This window comes from Lemur catta, chromosome 2 (genome assembly GCF_020740605.2).
Source record: "Lemur catta isolate mLemCat1 chromosome 2, mLemCat1.pri, whole genome shotgun sequence".
Classification (NCBI taxonomy): domain Eukaryota; kingdom Metazoa; phylum Chordata; class Mammalia; order Primates; family Lemuridae; genus Lemur; species Lemur catta.
Genome location: NC_059129.1, coordinates 109,493,755 through 109,515,081, shown reverse-complemented (window position 1 = coordinate 109,515,081; position 21,327 = coordinate 109,493,755). Strand labels below are relative to the sequence as shown.

General features: G+C 37.4%; 1 protein-coding gene across 10 annotated transcripts in view; it reads left to right on the top strand.

The window, feature by feature from the left end:
* Positions 1-21,327, top strand: part of FAM184A (family with sequence similarity 184 member A) — a 99,483-nt gene that overhangs the window by 31,124 nt on the left and 47,032 nt on the right. For all 10 annotated transcript variants that reach the window (XR_006733559.1, XM_045544263.1, XM_045544267.1 and 7 more), the window contains exons 2-6: positions 9,936-10,790; positions 11,637-11,772; positions 13,491-13,672; positions 15,841-16,038; positions 19,066-19,188. Coding sequence is in view for 9 of the 10 variants with exons in the window: in XM_045544263.1 (XP_045400219.1) it covers positions 9,936-10,790; positions 11,637-11,772; positions 13,491-13,672; positions 15,841-16,038; positions 19,066-19,188 (1,494 nt within the window). In the remaining variant the exon portion in view is untranslated. The remainder of the gene's footprint in view (positions 1-9,935; positions 10,791-11,636; positions 11,773-13,490; positions 13,673-15,840; positions 16,039-19,065; positions 19,189-21,327) is intronic.

Here is a 21,327-nt window from a genome sequence, read left to right as displayed (position 1 = left end):
AATTAAACTATGATATGCAATTAATTGTATGATGCACCCCAATTTAAGAAATATTTAAAGGTGGAAAAAATATGTGTCTTAGAATTATTGTCCAGCACCATTGTGGATATACAAATAGAAAAATATATATGGATTGTAAATCTCATAAATTTGCTACAGAGACCCATTTTGCCAATTAAATTGCAGTAACTTTTTAACTTAACTGGCTTTCCCTGGCACTCACCCTCTCTGTGTTGAGGATTATCAGACCATACCAACCACCAAAATCATTCCTATCTTGTGCCTTAACTCAAATTGCTTTCCCCACAGTTCTCTACAACTGCCTTTGCCCTTTCAAGCCTTTCTAGTTACTACAAGTCTTCTTCTAGTACTTTCTCTTGCTGTCTACAGTATTCTGTACTCTCTCTATAGCTTGACAGTAAATATATGTTTTTAAAATTGTCTGCCATTATTTTGTGTATGTTTATTTTGAGCAGTCCTATTTAAGTAAGATTAAGAACACTGGTACTCTTCTTTGCCAGAATGCATGTAAAAAAGCGTTGAGGACATAGTAGGTATTCATGAAAAGTTTGCTGATGATTTGATTTTTTTGCTAAAGTTTGGTAGCACAGATCACATTGCATGGGTGCTGAACCATAGCTGTATGGTAAGACTTCTATTGCCTGTTTCAGAATTTAAGTTAAACCTTTTGAGGGAACAGATGTATTCTACATTACCATACAGGAAGACAACTCCAACATTATTGTACTTTATAAATATTTTCCAAAAGATTTTTCCAACAATAATTATAGAAACACATAGCAAGTATATCTTTAAAGGTAATTATTTCCCACAGCAATTGGATTTTAAAATTCTTTTAAAATTTGGGCTTTATAGTGCCCTTGGCTTACATAAATCCAAATGAGCTCTTTTTGTTAACTGCCTTGTAAATGTTTTATTTGGACACAAGTCTATTGCTGGAATTAATTTGATTATATAATGTATGAAGAACAGCCTTTAAAAAATTTTTTCCTTATTAATTCAAACAAAAGAAAGGGAACCAAGAAAACAAATGAAAGTAATTCATTCCCAGGGCTGAACACCTCAGTGTGGGAAGCATCTGTTCCCATCCTACTCACCGTGGACTCCGCATCTTCAGTGCACCTCCCTGGTAGATCCTGTTCTGTGTCCGTTAATGGAAAATGAATATTTGAATAGTTTTTGAGGCTATAGGTTAAAAAGCTTTACATCTTATTGTAAAAGACTGTTAGAATCCTCTTTAAATGTCTAGTCTGCCATTTACTTTGTTTCTCTACCTCTCACACCCTCTTAAAAAAATTCCTTCCATAGTGGTGAACAGTTCGAGCCTGACCTTTGGCTTACAAACTCTACTCAGGAAAAGAAAGGACAGGTCATCCACAGAGACGGCTGTTATTACTCGGCAAGCCCCCATAAAGGGCTTGCCATACAAAGGTAGAAAGGTTTGTCTTAGGGACTAAACCTTTTATAAAGAGAATTAAATTCATCGTCTATGTTTGTTCTTATTTTTTAATAGCTTTAAACTGAATAGGTTGTTACAAAAGAAGGACACTAGTTTAGAAGAGGGTGGGGGGAAGGGTGACATAGGAAAAGCAAGCAGACTAATAAAATATGCCCTCATAATGTGATATTAGGTCCTCTAAGCACTAATAGATAGGATGGATTAGGAAAACACAAGATTTCTACAAGGAGAAACTTGACATTAAAAAAAAAAAACACTATAAAACTGTAAAGTAAAGATTATAAAAGTCTATGCATTCTACAAGACACCCAGTCTGGTCTCTTCAAAAATGTCAATGTCACAAAATATGAAAAAATAAAAGAAGCCTTGGTTTGTTGGGTTGTTTTCTTTTTTTCCCCAGATTAAAAACACTGAAGTGATATGATGACTCAATACAATGTAGGGTCCTTGATTGGATCTGCATTGACAAAGAGAAGCCACTATAAATTTCTCTATTGGAATAATTTGGTAAACTTGAATATAGGCTGTGTATTAGAAAATATTAGGTTAATATTTACTATTGCATTTGATATTAGAAAATAGTATATAAATATTTAATGATGAGTCTTGATAGCTGTGACTTACTTTCAAATGGTTCAGAAAAAAGAAAATCTGTGCATATTTGTGCACCCATGTACACATGCTGAAAGAGTTTGGGATTTGTTCTTTCTAACATTCATTTTGCACTAAATGATTTCTGTAGGTTTTGCTTCTTGCTTTTTCTTTTTAAGATACATGTTCATTTATGACCTCCTCGTTTTAAGGTTTTTTCTTTCATTCACCTCATTTTGCTAGCATGAGCTACTTGGGACTATTTCTTGAATTCAGTTCTATAAGCCCTTTAGTTTTTTTTCTTACATTGCAATGATTAATACTATTTTCTGGGTAACCTAGGTAGCATAAATGCATGTTGTTATTGATCACCAGTAGAGTAGATAAGAAAATATGGAGGGATTTGTGCAATTTCATCACCTCCAAAAGAAAAACACCTTTAAGCATATTTTATTAACATGCCCTTATATGGCAAGGATATGGTGCTAATACTTGGGCTGCAAATGGTGAACCATTTTACAGAAACATAAGATTCCCTAAGATACTGAGTAATATTTAGTAATTTGTGAAATTATCTTTGACAATTTGTGAAAATTTACTTATCAGGCTGGCCTGGGATATTGTTGAATATAAACTGAGCTTTAGAGCTTTGGTCTATGTCAATGCTCTAGAACAGCCTATGTGGCAAAGGTAAGTAACTCAATATTTTTGAGAAGTTTGAGAGATTCTTTTCAATATTTTTTAACTCTGATGTCTAATGGTCCAAGTAACTTATTGGTGACTGGCTCAGCTAGAAGAATGGATCCTTTGGCCAGGTATGGTGGCTCATGTTTGCACTCCTAGCACTTTGGTATCACTTGAACCCAGGAGTTTGAGGTCTCAGTGAGCTGTGATGATGATGCCACTTCACTCCAGCCTGGGTGACAGAGCGAGACCCTGTCTCAAAATAAATAAATAAACAAATAAATAAATCAAAAGGAAAAGCCATCATCATCTTAGTTCTCTAGTTTTACCCCTCCTTTTACCAATCATTTCCTAGAGTTTTTCTCTACCATCTTACTGCCTCCACCCAGTAACCATCTACTCATCTGCTTTCTCCACTTTTCTTCTAGTTTCTGCTCTCATCACTCTGCTGAATGTTCTCTCCCAAAGATTACTTCTAAGGTTTAGATTCTGAATGTAGTGGCTTAGATTCCTCATTTTTCTTGATTTTTGTGCAGCCTCTGACACTGTCCACAGAGCATCCCTTGCATCTTGCCCCTGATGCCTTGTCTCCATTCCTCTCTTCCTCATCTCAGCACATGCCTGTCTGTGGGTCCTCATCCTCCTCTCCACCCCTGGACTCTGCCCAAGAACATGTCCTCTGGCTTTTTCACTCTTTCTCAGTGTTTCTCCCTTCTGGACCTTGTCCAGCCCGGCAGTTACCAGTGTCATGGACATATTACTAGCTCCGGCCCCATCTCTCCCCTCACAGAGTCCTGTGCTTCCCCATCTTTGTGCCTTTGCTCTTACTGTTCTTCAGGCTGGACTTCTGTCTCTCTAGCCTTCCCCTTAACATTTTGACTAATTTAAGAGATCCTGGCTGCAATAAAGCAAAAGCATTTTGCTCAAAATTAAGGGAATACTCATACATCTCCCACTCCCTGCAAAGACTCATTTTATATTTCTCCTCTTTTGCAAGACTTATTAAAATTTTACTTTGACTCATTGAATAAATATTTCTTTAAGGCCTGTCTCCACTAAGCTCCATTAAGACTAATAAACATTGTGTAGACGCATCTAATTCACTGTTGTATTTCCTGTGCCAATTATAGTTCTTCGCTAAAGCAAGCAGTAGAAAGGCAAAATGAACAAAGTCAGGATTGACCATTAAAGATTTGCTAATAAGTTATCAAATTTTATCTAGGTATTTAGATTTTTTATATTTTCCTTAAAATATGTAAATTATCTTTAATAAGTATAATTATTGATATTCAATATTTTAAAAAGTTTAAGTATAATTTTTATATATCCATTTAATTTCAGCAGGTAATTTTTAAGGAAACTTGCTCTGTTGGTAATTAGTGAAATGTTCCTTAAATTTTCTGCTTCCATTTTCATTGTTACATTTTTCTAAAGCTAAGGCATTGTGAATATTAATTCATTCTTTTATCACTGTTAATCTGTTAAAAAGGTTTCATATTTTCTGATTAAACTTCTGGTTTTCTGTTACTATTATTAATAACATTCATTATAGAAGGCTTAGAAATATATAATCTCCTTATTTGGTTTATTTCTTTACACACCTTTATGTATATGCACACATTTTCTTCATATAAAATTGGACCTTATTGTATACTTGCTTTATATTGTATACTTTTTTGTATTATGAATATGCTTGCTTTATTTTATATACTTTTTTTCATATTATGAAGTATTCTTTTAAATGTGCTTTTTGATGTTTTCATGGTATTACATTGTATGAATGTATCTTCATTTATTCAATGATTCCCTTGCCTTAGCAATGTTAAGCCTGTTGGTATAATATACAACAATTAAGATTCAGTTAAAATATATTAATATTCTAATATAACACATTACTTCAGTGAGTGCAGTTTATTACTAATGTACTTTATAATGAATGAGTTAGATTTTAGTGGGAACATATTTATATATTGCCAGTGTATTAGTCAACTTGTGTTGCCATAACAAAATACCTTTGATTAGGTGGCTTAAACAACAAAAATTTATTTCTTACAGTCTGGAAGCTGGGAAGTCCAAGATCAAGGTGCCAGACAGTTCATTTCCCCAGGGAGGGTTCTCTTCCTGGCTTGCAAGTGGCCACCTTCTTGATGTGTCCTCACAGGGCAGAGAGAGGGGAAACAAACTGTGAGGTATCTTCTTGTAAAATAGCACTAATCCCATCATCAGGGCCCCACTATGATGATCTCATCTAAACCTAATAACCTTTCAAAGGCCTCATCTCCAAATATTATCATACTGGGTAATAGGGCTTCAACATAAGAATTTTATAGACACAGTTCAGTCCGTAGCAGCCAATAATGAGAACTATTTCAGAAACTGCTTATTTTCACCTAACCATCATTTTAAAAAGTAGGGTCTAGAATTGTTCTCATTTTACCTATGGAAAACATTGTCTGAAAATCTTCTATTGGTTATTCATCATGAAATACATAGTTAAATTATGCATTATTGGCATAAAATGAAACTATGAAATTGCTGAAATGATTTATGTACTATTCCATTCCATGAATGTTCATAGTTCCAGAAAACCTGCAAATATCTCCTAATGTCTTTTAAAATATTTTATGAAAAGAGACTTTAGAGAATTTCCTTTTCTTATTTGGAAAATAGTAGCCAATTTTATGGATGCTTATGATCAATTACTGAAGTTCCCTTTAAAATTAGTCTCACTCTCTCCATAAGTAAATCATACAGCTAATAAGGAAGCTTTGCTATGTTTTAGTGTTTTATATTTTTTGAAATATAGTTACATAACATCAGGTTTTAAAATTTCAGTGATAGATTGTTAAGGTTTTTTGGATGGTTGGTGCCAGAGAAAGAAAGATGAGCAGAGTTGAAAGGGATAAGCAACAAGGCTTTATTTGAGCGCTCCCGGGTGAGGGTAATGGGCCCAAGAGAGGGGCCTGGTCAAGGTTCACGGGTCCCGAGAGAGGGGCCTGAGAAGTCGTGCTGCCCAGAAGTTTTATGCAGGCGTATATATGTTTTAGAGCTGGGGGATGGGGAGTTTTCCACGCAAGAGTTAGGAATTTTCCGTTACTGTTTTAGGGTGGGTATTGAGAACTAGGAGGGGCTGGTAGTACGTATGGATTCCAGGATCTGAGACTCTTATCAGGGTGACCATCCAGGTGTGACTATTCTTTAACTTAGCTGGGCCTTGCAGGCATTGTTTTTGACAGGTCTCGTGGGCCCCTTTTTTTTATTAGAGAGGGGAGGGGTGCCCGCCACCAGCCTTACAGATTGTTCTTAAAATAACAATATCACTAGGGTAGAATAAGTAGGATCTCTATGTAATATTTGAGAAACTTGGAAGTTGGAGAAATTAATTTTACTTAGATTCAAAAATCCAGTTTTGGTCAGTTCTGCTACTTCAAGCTGTAGGCAATACAAAAACAAAGGGACATAGGTGTGTTCCAGTAATACTTTATTTACAAAGACAAAGCAGCAGCCATATTTGGCCCACAGGTTGTAGTTTCTGACCCCTGGATTAGAAAATAAAGTGAAATAAAGCTCCTCACCATAACATTTTTTATTATGTCAGATATTTTGTTTACTTTGCTTGAATCCCATTCTAACTTAATGCCTTCATTCCTACCTCTGCTCTCTTTAATTTCACCTTTTTATTCACCATTCTGAGTGCTAGGGTGCTTTTATATCTGCACCTTCTTTTCCAGGCTCTCTAACATCCTCATACATCTTTCCAACCTTGTTGTCAAGGCCTCCCAGGTTTAATTAATCAAACATTGACTGAGTATCAGGAGTGAGTAATGGTAAGGAAATGGAGGAGCTGGATATGAAAAGGAAGATAGACTCCCATGGATTTGGGTGATCTTGGAAGACTTATTACAGGAGGCAGGACTTGAGCTGACTCTTCAAAGGCTGAAGGAAAATTAAATACTAGAAAAAGGAAGAATATTTCAGTAAATTTTTGACAAGATGTGAAGCTCACATATTGCCTCCCTACTGCATGTCATTCCCTAAATATGGAATCCCACCCTGGACTGGTTCTTTTCAAGATCATATCCTGGAGCAAAGTGCTAAAGGTGTGGCTTGGTTCTCCCTTGGGATTTTATCTCTTTGAATTCTCGTTTCTTCCATGTGGTTAGTACATAAAGTGGGCATGGGTGCTGACCTGTCCTGGGGGGCCCGAGGCCTAAGGCCCACACCAGCTTTGCTCCAGGAACTCTGGCGAGTGGGCTTCTCTCTGGCTTGTTGTTCCTTAGTGACCCTAATTGAGATAGGAAAAAACAAAATTGTTTTTCCTACCTTCCTAATTAATACAATACAGAACATTTCACCTCTGGTCACAAAAATGTGTGCAAGTTTCCCCCCCACCAGCAACCAATTCCCCAGTGGACACCAACTGAGTATCCTGTAATTCAATTCAATTGTGACACTGTCTACCTGGAGATAGCATCAGATCCCACAGGTTAAGGGCCCTGTCCCACAAGACTGCGCCCACTTCAGATGCCAGTCATAAACCCCAAGTTCTGTCCTGTTCTTCTGACCAACCTATATACATTAGGGTTCCCAGTCCTCACTCCTTCGGGTCAATTAATTTCTAGGACGGCTCACAGAACTCAGGGAACCACTTAAATTTGCCACTTATTATGAAGGATATTACGAAGGATACAGATGAACAGCTAGATGGAAAAGTTGAATAAGGCAAGGTTATGGAAGGGGGTGCAGGACTCTCCCAGCACCTCCACTTGTTCAGAAATCTGGAAGCTCTCCAAACACTGTCCTTTTGGGTTTTTCTGGAGGCTTCACTATGTAGGCATGCTTGCTTAAGTCATTGGCCGTTGGTGATCAGCCTTCAGTCCTCTCCTCCGTGGAGGCTGAGGGGTGGGACTGGAAGTTCCAACCCTCCTGTCACTTGGTTGTTTCCTCTGGCCCCCATCCCTAGGTCATCGAGGAGCCCACCAAAAGTTACTTCATTAGAACAAAATATGCTCCTATCACCCAGGAAATTCCGAGGTAGGTAAGAGCTCTGTGTCTGATGATCCTGTTGCTCAGGAAATTACTAAGCTCTTAGGAGCTCTATGTCAGGAAGTGGGGGCAGAGTCCAAATGTATATTTCTTAATATATCACAGACCCTTTCAGTCACTTCTGGCCATTTACTTGGTAGGCAGGTATGACCCCAGGAGATGGGAAGACACCCAACTTTGTTGAGTTATGGGCTACTTTAAAGCTTAAATGCATAAATGAAAGGAGTCTTCCATGGGATTTGTATTAACTCATTAGGGACATAATTTGGGATTAGGAATTAGGATGTGGAATTAGAGACTACGAATAAACACTTCTGTGTACATATTTGCCTATGAACCTTGCAGAAAAAGGGGTTGCTGTGGCAAGACAGATGGGTTCTTGCCACCTCTCAATCTTTTTACCATTGCTATGATCGCATCTCATAATAGTTATGGCAGACCAAGTGAGGATGTGGACAGAGCACTGGGTCTGGAAGACAAAGCCCCGTGTGGACAAAGTAATCCCCCTGCAGTAGCATAGGCTTTTGATATGTATTGTTCCTTCTGCAAGTGCAGCAGCTGCAGTCCGAAAGGGTGACAGCCTATGTTTAGCAAGTAGGATCTGGGGTTACCAGGGATATTTGGAGAGCCAGCCAGTCTAACTCAATTGCCTCAAGCTGCATGAATGAGTTCTCTACAAAAATGGCAATACTTTTGCATCTTAATTGCAATTTCTGGTATCTGCTGCTGGAATTCATTTCTACAGCCAGATAAGATCACATTAAAATAAGCAAATCTCCAGGACACTGATTTTTAGCTTCTGGATTCTTGGACTGTATAGTGTTTACTTCTTTTTACTTCAGGAGAAGGAAAGTAGGCACATCTCTAAACCTTAAGTAACAGTCATGACTATTGCACTATTTGACCACAGTGGTAATGTGGAGGGCATCCAAGGAACGGAGGAAAGGAGAGTGTTACTCTACAGGGAATATGCTGTCATTTGGAATTAAGGTTGAGAAATCTCAGTGGAACCATTAAAACCTGAGAACTAAAATGAAAATAAAGGCCTGTACTGAAAACACTGTGGCTCTCATTCCATGGATGGTTTAAAAAGAAAAAGAAAAAACACTCTGGCTGAAGGAATGGGGCTTGCCTGGAGGCAGAGGGAAAATTAGGCAGTGAGTAAAATTACAGCATTTGATATGTGAAAAGTACTAATGGGATTTTGTAAAGACACCACTAAGAAACTTGAGAGAGAAAAGGATCGGCTTTAAAAGCAAACCATAGGGGAATTGGAAAAGGAAATTTTAAAAGTTGAAATATTTAAGCAAGCCATTAAACAGATAAAAGAGGCTTTGGGGAAGATTAGGGCCTAGAGCTTCTAGTCATGCGAAGCCTCTCTTACCTCTAGGACACCAATTTAGGGCAGAGACTTACTATGAGGCTTTTTCTTCTGATCCCCTGCACGGTCCCCAGTAGGAGAACTCCTTTCTCTTAGGCCAGGTGGCTTCCTTTGTCCCTTTCCTCCTCACTGTTTCATTTGTATTAATAGTAAAACTGGCCGGGCGCGGTGGCTCACGCCTGTAATCCTAGCACTCTGGGAGGCCGAGGCGGGTGGATCGCTCGAGGTCAGGTGTTCGAGACCAGCCTGAGCAAGAGCGAGACCCTGTCTCTACTAAAAATAGAAAGAAATTATCTGGCCAACTAAAATATATACATAGAAAAAATTAGCCGGGCATGGTGGCGCATGCCTGTAGTCCCAGCTACTCGGGAAGCTGAGGCAGTAGGATTGCTTAAGCCCAGGAGTTTGAGGTTGCTGTGAGCTAGGCTGATGCCACAGCACTCACTCTAGCCTGGGCAACAAAGCAAGACTCTGTCTCAAAAAAAAAAAAAAAGGGTCAGTAAAACTGACTTAATTTTGAATGCTTTAAAATCATAACTAAAAAGTCTTCAAATACAAATCTTAAGATTATGCTAAGATAGAAATTTTCTAAGCAAATCCTAGTACAAAAACAATTGCATGATGCTTCAGTGTTTAACATTTACCATAGCCAATATTGTGTGCATAGAAAAATATCAATTCAAGTGAAAGAATTAACTACAAATTAGAAAAGAATATGATTTACTCAGTTCTCCCTTCTTCAAAACCACGCAGGTAATATATGCTTTGAACACTAAAAATGATGAGCATGAATCTGCAATTCAAGCCCTCAAAGATGCTCATGAAGAAGAAATCCAACAAATTCTTGCAGAAACAAGAGAAAAAATATTGCAGTATAAAAGCAAAGTGACAGAGGAGTTAGACCTTAAGAGAAAGATTCAAGTTTTAGAGGCATCATTAGAAGATCACATAAAAATGAAGCAGCAGGCTTTGACAGAATTTGAAGCTTATAAGCACAGAGTTGAGGACATGCAACTCTGTGCAGAAGCCCAGCACGTCCAACGCATAGTGACCATGTCTAGAGAGGTTGAAGAGATTAGAAGGAAATTCGAAGAAAGATTACGGAGCTTTGGACAACTTCAAGTACAGTTTGAGAAAGACAAAAGGTTGGCATTTGAAGATTTACAGACTGCTCACAGACAGGAGATCCAAGAGCTATTGAAGTCACAGCAGAATCACAACTCCTCTGTCAACAAAGGGCAGGAGAAGGCAGAGGAACTGCACAGACTGGAGGTGGAGACCTTAAACAAAACACTTGAAGAGCTTAGACTTGAACAGAAAAAACTAATTGAGGATTATGAAGGCAAGTTGAATAAAGCTCAGTCCTTTTATGAACGTGAGCTTGATACTTTGAAAAGGTCACAGCTTTTTACAGCGGAAAGCCTACAGGCCAGCAAAGAAAAGGAAGCTGATCTTAGAAAAGAATTTCAAGGACAAGAAGCAACTTTACGAAAAACCATAGGAAAATTAAAGACGGAGTTACAAATGGTACAGGATGAAGCTGGAAGTCTTGTTGACAAATGCCAAAAGCTTGAGATGGCACTTGCTACAGCAGAGAACAATGTTCAGGTAAGTAAAGAATATTACAGGCAACACATGGATTTCTTTTCCCAGTTTTCTCTTTTAGATATATTAATTTTGTAGACTGGAGAGAAGTCTGGCTGGCGTAGGATCAGCTTCTTTTCATTCACAGCATATAAACAACTTCTTTTTTTCCATTTTGCCTTTACCTGCTTTTCCTTTGTGAAAAAAAATAATGAAGGGATAATTTTTATTGCCCTATAGCTATTATTTCAGAATTTCAGATATTAAGGGCCCAAAAAGATAAACTGAAAAACTTACTGATTATTTACAAAACGATTTTATTTATTTAACATGTTAATATTTTCCAGAAGTGGTTTGGGACAGTTAAAATATTGGGCTTAGAGTTTGTGTTTTTTGTTTTTCCATCATTAATAATGGCTTGCCCATTAGTTGATATTTAGACATTGATCAAAAAATTGATTCCTTTATAAACCTGAATTTAATAAAGGTATGGCACAATTCTGTGGGGGCGGGGAAAGCCAAAAATTCTCTGTAAGTTTTGTTTTGTTGGCATAGAAAGTGTCATAGCTATGTTTTTTAATATCTGTGCCTTAGAATGGTTTAGAAAGGGTAAAATAATATTTCCTGATTGGATCATACGGCTTGTGAAAATATCAAGTTATAAATTTCACCACTACTTACAGGTTTAAAAACTGGGTATAATTAAGTATGACTTCTTATTTTCTTTTTTAATTTTATTTTCTTCACCAAGGTACCTTCAAGGTAAGGTATGACTTCCAACTGAGAGAAAGCTGATGCTTATAATTTAAATAAATTGTTTATGTTGGTATCATTCTTGCATTTTAATAATGGCTATTTAATCTTTCTTAGGTTCTTCAAAAACAGCTTGATGAAGCCAAGGAGGGAGAAATGGCCTTATTAAGCAAGCACAAAGAAGTGGAAAGTGAGCTAGCAGCTGCCAGAGAACGTTTACAACAGCAAGCTTCAGATCTTGTTCTCAAAGCTAGTATGTCTGACCACAGTTTTGGTGTAATGCTCAGCTAAAACCAACATTTCCATGTTAACTCAGGACAAAATTTGTCTTTTCTCCTAATATTTTATTTATTTATTTATTTTTAAAATTATTTTATTTTGTTTATTGAGACAGAGTGTCTCCCTCTGTTGCCCTGGGTAGAGTGCAGGGACGTCATCATAGCTCACTGTAACCTCAAACCCCTGGGCTCAAGCAGTCTTCTTGACTAAGCCTCCTAAGTAGCTGGGACTGAAGGCATGCACCAAGACTAATTTTGGCTAATTTTTCTATTTTTCATAGAGATGGGGTCTCGCTCTTGCTCAGGCTGGTCTTGAACTCCTGAGCTCAAGCAATCCTCCTGCCTTGGCCTCCCAGAGTGCTAGTGTTCTAACATTTTAAAATTACTTAGACTCTCAATATGTTCAAGGACTCTAATGTCTTACTAATTATTCATAAGATAAGCAAATAATAGCTTATTTTTAGGAATACATTTTTTATTTAAAAAATAACAGATAAAACCATCAGTAAATCAGTCACTAAAAAAAATGAAGCACTCTAAGAGGTTTTGTCCTTTAAAAGCATACATTTTAAGGTATTTAAATTAGTTTAACTGTGTGTAAATTGCAGCATCTCATTTCATTTGCCTTGTTATTAATGCTTGTTTTACATACTAAAAATGAATTGCCCATTTCTGAAGTGGCCGATGTGCTCATTTCATAGCCCATACTTGAAGAGATGGGTGACCCATGCCAGTTCTGAAGTTATATTTTGTCTGAGTGTTTAGTGTGGCCAGCGAAGCTGTTTGAGCTAGTTCTTTGAGGGCCTCCTGTGATTTTGATTGGCTTATCAGTGAATTCCAGATTTCCCTTCCCCTAAAGTAGTCATTTTTAATAACCTTAGCATGAATCAGAATTACCTGGAGGGTTTGTGAGTCTGGGGCTGCTGGGCCCCACCCCCGGAGCTGCTGACTCAGTAGGTCTGGGCTGGGCTGCATTTCTGACTAGAGTTCCCAGGTAGTGCTGGAGCCAGATGCTACTTTGAGAACCAGTGTCTCCTAAACCATGTTTTTCTATGTAGACCCTTTTTTTCCCTCTCCCTCTCTCCTTATTCCCCTCCCTTTTTTTGTTGTCATTTATTTTATTCTTTCATACCCTTGCTATCCTTATCTGTCTTTTACTCCACCTTAGTTCTTTATTAGCTTCTTATCTAAAGCAAGGGTCAGTTCCCAGCAAACTACTGTCTGACACTTTTTTTCCTCGAATACAGATTTCTTCCTCTTGATGTTAGAATTTGAAAAAAAGAAGAGAGTAGAAAATAAAAAATTACTTATTTTGGCTCCATAGTATTAGTCATTGCATCCTCTCTTACCTTGTTTTACTCCCAGGAGACTTATATGAACTCTGAGGAGTTGCTCTGATTTCAACCTGTATAGCTTGCAGGCTTTAAAAAAAAAAGTGGAACAGTACTAGGTACAGGGAGCAACATCAGTGATGTGCAAATGACTTTCTAATTTAAATTATTCTAGTTGGGTGAGAAGTATTCCCATGGTAAATATTTCCATTTTGTACAATGAGGAAACCAAAGAAAAATTTGCACATGCAGACCATGTATTCTACTGAGGTATAAAGTACAGTTGTGTCATTAACTATAAACTGTTTTATGTCATGATGCAACAGTTTTTTAATTGAAGGGACTTTCTTTTTTGGGGGTAGGTCATATTGGAATGCTTCAAGCAACTCAGATGACCCAGGAGGTTACAATTAAAGACTTAGAATCAGAAAAATCAAGAGTGAATGAAAGATTATCTCAACTTGAAGAGGAAAGAGCTTTTTTACAAAGCAAAACTCAAAGTCTGGATGAAGAGCAGAAGCAACAGATTCTGGAACTGGAGAAGGTGAAAAGTAGCAGAGTACCCCATTCCCAAAAGAGGAAAGGAAGAAAAGTTCAGTTTTCCTCTTTTTTAGATTTGAAGTATTTAACATGTTTATTCCTACTTCACAGTAATGATGCATTTCTTAGGCTATACACCTTTTTTGAGGAAAAAGGTGTATAGCTAGACTATCCTACATTGTGCATATGTTCAAAATATGTGGGTAACAATCTATAATATAAAAGCTTAAGACATTTCAACCTATTTTGAGCCAGAAACTGAATAAAGTCTTATTTCAGTGTAATGCATTTATAGTATGTTTATTTTTCTATTAATGGAATATGTTATTGTATGAACACCTAGGAAATTTCTCTAAAACTGAAAAGGATGACAAGCATCGTGCTCTGAAAATTCATATACCAACAGACTGAATTTCTAGTTTAACAAGACATCATTTGTAGAGTAATTGCTGAATATTTATTCCAATTTTTCAGATATCCACAATGCCAAGTGGGGGTTTTGGATGTCCTTTCCTTTCTCCTTCCCTCAACTACTAGGTGTATTGAATCATGTCCATTTTTCTTGCTCCTGGCTCACTCCCGTTCTCTCCTTAACCTGATGCAGTCTGCTCTTACCACCGTTCCCCAGCATCTGCTTTTGCCCCAGCCCTCAGTGACATCCTAGTTGCTGGACTTGGTGGATCTTGTCTTACTGTCATTACTTCCTACCTGCTGATCTACAGTGTCTCTCTTCTCTTGGTGTTTCACATTCTCTCGTGTTTTTCTCCTACCTGCTTGGCCTTGCAGTCTTATTTGTGAAATTCCCTCCTCCATCTGTTCCCTTATCATTGATGTTCCCCAGCTTTTTGTCTCATTGTGCACACTCATGCATTCCAGTAACATCAACCATCACTTGTTCACTGATCACTTCTAAGTCTGTAGGTCCAGGCCAGATATTTTTCCTGAACTTGAGTCCTATATATCTAACTTTCCTCTACATACCTTCATTTATGTTTTTCATAGTCATGTCAAGCCCGGATACCTAGAACTTTCTCCCCTCAAAAGTACTATATTTCTTTTTCTCCTTATTTCAACCATTAGTACCACAGTCCATCTAGTTGCTAAATCAGAACCCTGGGAGTCATTCTTGATTCTCAACAAGTCATTCTTGTTTTCTCATCCCCCTTATCTGTTACCAAATCCTGTTGGTTCTACAACCTTCCTATGTTTTTATTCCATCCTCCTTTTCTTTCTTACCCACTTGCAGATCCCAGGCTTAGGCAGCTGTTGTTGCCTGGATTATAGTCACAGCCTCCTAACTGCTCTCGCTGCTTACAGTCAGCTCACTGCCCTGCTGCCACAATGATTGTTTTCAGAATTACATCACTTAAAATTCAGTGATTGCATAGTCCCTTCAGAATAAAACCCAAAGTTCTTAGTATAAAGACCCCTTCTCATTGTTTGACTCCTACTTCTGAGCCCGGTCTCACACCACTAGCAGCCTTACATGTTCTACCAGACTGCACAGCTGCATGGACTTTCTGTCTCCCTAAACATTACCACCCGGTTAGTTACTTCTCATCTTTCAGAATGCTGGAAGGCAGTAGAAATGGTTATGAATGCAGGCTTTTGACATCAGACCTAGGCTTGACATTTTCTCATCTTAGCTTTCCTTATGGGTTTGTTGTGAAAATTGAATGAAAGAATGTGTTATCACTAGCTCAGATATCTTCTCTTCTGAAAAGCCTTCCTTGATATCTCTCTAGAACTTATAAAACTGTTTTGCCACTGTCTTTGGACTTTATCACTAGACTATGAATGCCTGAAAGGTGTGTAATTGACACTCAAAACTGTATTGAATAATATCATCTGAGTACGTTAATTAATAAGCCATTTTGTGTACTACTTTGACGTACAGGGAGCCTTTCTTTCTTAAGCTTGTAGATGTGCTAACTCACATTGATTCTAACCCAATAATAGTCTGTTTTATCTCTTGCTTTAAAAGTTTTTCATTTTCTCTGTGCCACCATGTCCCTTTCCGAGAACACCAGTGATCTGTTCTCATGTTTCATAGTATGGATCCCATAGCACTCAGTTCATTCAAACTTACTTATTTATAGGATATTCAAATTGCCCTGGCAGCAATGAAAAAAGCAGGTGCCAATTATTGACTTTTATTTGTTTTAATTTTAGAAAGTAAAGGAAGCAAAGAGAACTCAGCAAGAATATTATGAAATGGAGCTAAAAAACCTGCAAAATAGATTGGAGGAGGAGGTGACTCAATTAAACAAGGCACATTCTAAGACTTTGGAAGAATTAGCTTGGAAGCACCATATGGCAATTGAGGCTGTCCACAGTAATGCAATTAGGGATAAGAAAAAACTGCAAATGGTAAGCAAAACTTCAGTTCATCAGCGCCTTGTAAATTGATGGGATTTCTGTAATGGTCCAGCAAGACCTTTATTGGAAAGTAATGATTTGCATAGTTTTGTTGGATGATGTCTTGTAATTATTCTTTAAATCATGGTTCAGAGTAACATATTAATACATGAAAGTTCTTGATATGGGATGTAGTTTATTGAATTGACATGAGGCATTGCTACTTTGTGTAAGCCATCATAGAAATGCTCTTTTTTTCTTTTTTCTGGCAAAAATGTCATTCAGGAAAAAAACCATTCTTTTTGATCTTGTGCCGTCTCTTAATGAGACAACCAAATAGATACGCTCCTTAGGAAACCTCAACTAGTTGAAGGACTTATTCTCTTGTAGATATGGCTTCCTTCTCTGGGAAAATGATATATGTTTTGTTTTGTTTTGTTTCTTTCCCAATTAAATAATCTTCTTGCTAATAGTAATACATGACAGACAGAAATGCATAGTAGAAAAAGCAAAGTATCTGACAGACCTTGGCCTTACCCTGAGCTCTTTGCTTACCAGCTCTGCATTCCCTTAGGCCCCCAAAGCTATGCCTCAGGCTCCTCACCTGGCAGAAAGTTCGACCTATCTTAAAATGTTACTGCAAGGATTAAGTGAGATAAAGTGTTGAGTACCCAAATATATTCTAGCATATGGTGATAAATCTTAGTTAGTGATTCTTAGCTATGTGCCAGATACTACAGTAATGTTTTACATTTTTTTTATTTAATCCTATGACCCTGATGTTGGTTTGGTTGTTATGCCCATTTTACTGAAGAGGGGATGTGCTCAGCACATAAGTCAGGCAGGCCTTGGACACAGGTCTCAGATCTGCCAAACCCCAGGCATTTAAATACTGTCATTTAAGCATTTATTGATGATCTTACAGTTTACAAGGAACTTTCTTATACATTCCTTAATACTTATGACTTGAAGATTGGAATCATTTATTATATAGATAGTAAAATAGGTTTAATAAACCTAAATTATTTACTCAGAGCCACGAACCGAGTAAGTAGAAAAGATAGGATGTGAATTGAGAGCCACCTCAATGTCCCCTCCATTTGTGACATGACTAATTGGAAAAAATATTTAAGACCTAAACTTAATTAAAAATTCAAATGAAACTTTCTGTTAGAATGTTATTTCTTTCTAAACTTACTGTTATGTTTATGTGGCCAGATAGAAAAATTAATGACACATTATTTCTCAAGATTCTGACTGTGGTTTTCTCTGTGCCTGCTCGCTATTCCAGGACCAGTTTGTACGGCTTTAATTATGTGGTGCATGTATCAAGTGTTCAAGGTTTTATAGTAAAGTATTTAGAGGCAACTGCTGCTTCTGTAATCTCTTTCCAAGCTATCTTTTGTTATTATTTTTCATTTCTACATCTCTTTTTCATCTTAGCCTTCATATTGGAATAAATTCCATGTACCATGCCTTTAGTTTTTCTTTATTCCTCTATATTAAGTTATAAGTACCGGAATCAAGACATCTTTTATCAGTATTGTTTTTTACCTCATTACTTTACTCCTCATCATCCCTTTACCTAATTAAATTTCAATTTTTCTAGCCACCTAACCTGCCTTAAGCCATTTATATTTCTTAAAATCTTTATTTAAAATATGGTTGCTATAAGACAGATGGCATGAAATTTCCTGTATGTAAACATAATCAAAACCTCTATCGCAACCTTATTTGTACCTTTCTCTTTTATCACAATAACTTGTGTATCACTTGCTGCTTAATCATCTTCTTCTTTTTTTTTTTCTTTTTAAGATAAGTCTCACTTTGTAGCCCTGAGTAGAGTGCCGTGGCGTCAGCCTAGCTCACAGCAACCTCAAACTCCTGGGCTCAAGAGATCCTCCTGCCTCAGCCTCCCGAGTAGCTGGGACTATAGGCATGTACCACCATGCCTGGCTAATTTTTCTATTTTTAGGAGAGACAGGGTCTTGCTCTTGCTCAGGCTGGTCTCGAATTCCTGAGCTCAAGGGATCCTCCTGCCCCAGCCTCTCAGAGTGCTAAGATTATATGCATGAGCCACCTCACCTGGCCTCAATCCTCTCTTTCTTGTGTATGTAGCGCACATCTGAGCCTAAGCTAAAACCAGTCTTCTTCCAGAATAGTCTTTCTCCAGTGTCAAATTATCTCTTAGGGAACATTTAGCTAAAGATGACTTCTCTGTGCCTTACTATTTACTTATCAAAAAGAATTATAGCACTTTGGGAGGTCGAGACAGAAGGATCACTTGAGGTCAGGAGTTTGATATCAACCTGAGCAACATAGTGAGACCCTCTCTCTACAAAAAGTAGAAAAATTAGCTGGGCATGGTGGTACATGCCTATAGTTCCAGCTACTCGGGGGACTGAGGCAAGACGATCGCTTAAACCCAGGAGTTTGAGGTTGCAGTGAGCTATGATGATGCCACTGCATTGTAGCCCAGGTAACAAAGCAAGACCCTGTCTTTAAAAAACAAAACAAAACAGAATTACATTGTGCATCATAACTCTAGTTTACCCACTCTATCTGAGAAAGAATATAAGAGAACCCATGATGCAGAAAAGAGTTAACACAGCTGGCTTGAGACTAGTGTCCTCAGAATGGCAAGTTGGCCCTTGGCTGGTATCTGGGAACTTGGATTTTGGGAGGATTCCCACCATTCCCTGATAAGAATGGCTCATTGTGCCTAAACCATGTATGCAAATGATGTGGTTTATGCTAAACACCTCCTTTCCTTCTGGGAGTCTGGAATTTGGTGTGTTCACGGGAAAGAGGTACCTATGTGACCACAGCCCAATAAAAAAGCTGGGCACTGAGTCTCTCATGAGCTTCCCTGGTAGACAGCATTAGAGTCACTGTTAGTTCTAATTATTATTAATTAAATGTAAGGCCAATTTGTAGAGCAAAGTATCAAAATACAAAACAGAATAGTCTTTTCCTTGGAGTCTTCAAAGTATATAGTATTTGCAATATTGTAAATTTTTAAAATTTTCTTTTTGTAAGGAATTGGAGGAACAACATAAAAAGGAGAAACTAAACCTGGAAGAAGATAAAAATCATCTTCAGCAAGAGCTAGAAAACCTGAAGAAAGTACTGGAAGATAAGTTGAATACAGCCAATCAAGAGGCAAGGATTCTTTAGGCCTATCACCTATGTTATATATATTAAGAATATTAGTGACTTATTCTGGTGACATTGTATAGGTAGGTGAGCCTCAGTGAAGGTAACATATCTGGAGTAAAAATAATCAAAAAACTTTAATTTATGCTGAATATTTCATAATTTTGGTTCTGTCCCACTAGGTAAAAATTTACTGTCAAAAACATTAAAGCAAGGTGCTTTTATGGGGAGAATCAAAACAAAGGGGAACATCACTATATGGGAAAGACAACAAAAGAGGTTTCTCTGCCCTTTTACAAAACGTTGGCTTAGTATTCTCTATACTCTCTCTTTCTGTAATTTCAATAGAATTGTAGGATGGTAGCTAGAGTCAGTAGGCTTAGTCTGAGTGCTAGTATACAACACTGCTCTTTTAAAACTATATGTGAATGGAAGAGAGCAAAGTGAAGTTTCAACCTCAAATCAAAAAAGTTCCAGCATGGCTAAGGATTAAAATGTAATACAAAATCATGAATGTGAATATAAATAAAATGTGAAAACACAATTGACAAACCTTAGGACAAAGACAATCTTTTGAACATAACACTCATTTCATGAATTAAAAACAGAATATTTATGCAGATAAACCTGAAACTTCTGTATATCAAAACATATCATAAGCAAAATTAAAAGAGAGGAAAAATTGGGATGGATGGAAAGAATAGTTGACTAACAAAGAATTCATGTCTTTAACACCTTAAGAGTGTTTACAAAACAATAAGAAAAATACAGATACCCAATTTGTTTTTACAGACTGAAGAAGAACATGAAAAAAGAATTTGTTTTTTGTAATTTAAGAACTGGAAATTAAATCAATGAGATGCCATTCTATTACCAAATAGAGTGAGACCATGCGGTGTTGATGAGGGTAAAGAAATAAGCACTGAGAAGCTGCTGGTGGGAATATAAAATTGTATAATTTTCCATGAAAGAGATTTAGCAGCACATATGAAAGCCTTAAAGATGGTCCTTTGACTTGGCAGTTTCATTTCTATGTGTTTAACCTTAGCAGATAATTATGGATTATTTATTGACAAAAATCAGCACTGTTTATGGAAGAAAGTTAGAAGCAACTGAAATTTTCACAGAACTCTGGAAGCATCGTTCTGTGCTCTAGGGCTACTTCCATGCCGAGAGGGATTGCTTTTCTCCTCTTCAGAGGTGCCATATGGCCTAACAGCTGCCCTGGTACAAGACAAGGTCAAGAAAGTGAGGGCATCGAGGGTCCTTTTAGAAGTTAAATACCTGCATATTGAGATGTTAAAGAGATTTCATTTCTTCTTAATTGCTAGTAGGTATATATGAACTTTTTTGGTAATTGACTCATTCATTTGTTTAATAAATATTGAATGGCTGTTAGATACCAAAGCACTATGTTGGGCATTGTGGTTTCAGCGGTAAGTTAGACGTGGTCTCTACTACTGTGGAGAGACAGCCAGGGAACAAGTAATTACAAGTCTGATGTATTCTGCAAAAGGGTAGTAAGTGATTAACAGGGTCTTGCCAGAATCATAAACTGAAGAAAGCTTTTGTAAAGTCCCTGAGGTGTGAGAAATTTCTTGGTATTGTAGGAATGCCGATATAGTTGGAGTATGATAGCAACTATAATAATAATTAATATTTATTTAGTGCTTTCTATATCCAGCATTGTTTTATAAAGTCTCTTCTTTATACTGTTCTCTCCTTTGATCCTTACAACAACGCTGTACAGTAGATACTAGTTACTGAGTCACAGAAAAGTTATATAACTTGCCCAAGACACATAGTAAATAGGTAAAGCCAGAATTCCAATCCAGGTGGTGTGATTTCAGAACTCAAATCTTAACTGTAGTGCTATTCTTCCTTTCAGTGAGCATAAGGCCAAGAAGGGGGGTTGCCAGTTTGAGGCTAGAGATTTAAGGGCTATGCCATGGACGCCCTGTAAGCCACATGAAAGATTTTAAATGTTATCCTAGAGGCAGTTGGGAAGCAGTTGGAAGATGTTAAGAGCAAAAAATGTAGATGCTTGCTTGTGGGACGGGGCTTATACACATGTACATATTGGTAATTTATGAAAAATCCACTCTGGTGTTGCAAGGAGAATGATCAGAGAAGAGCAAAGGTAGG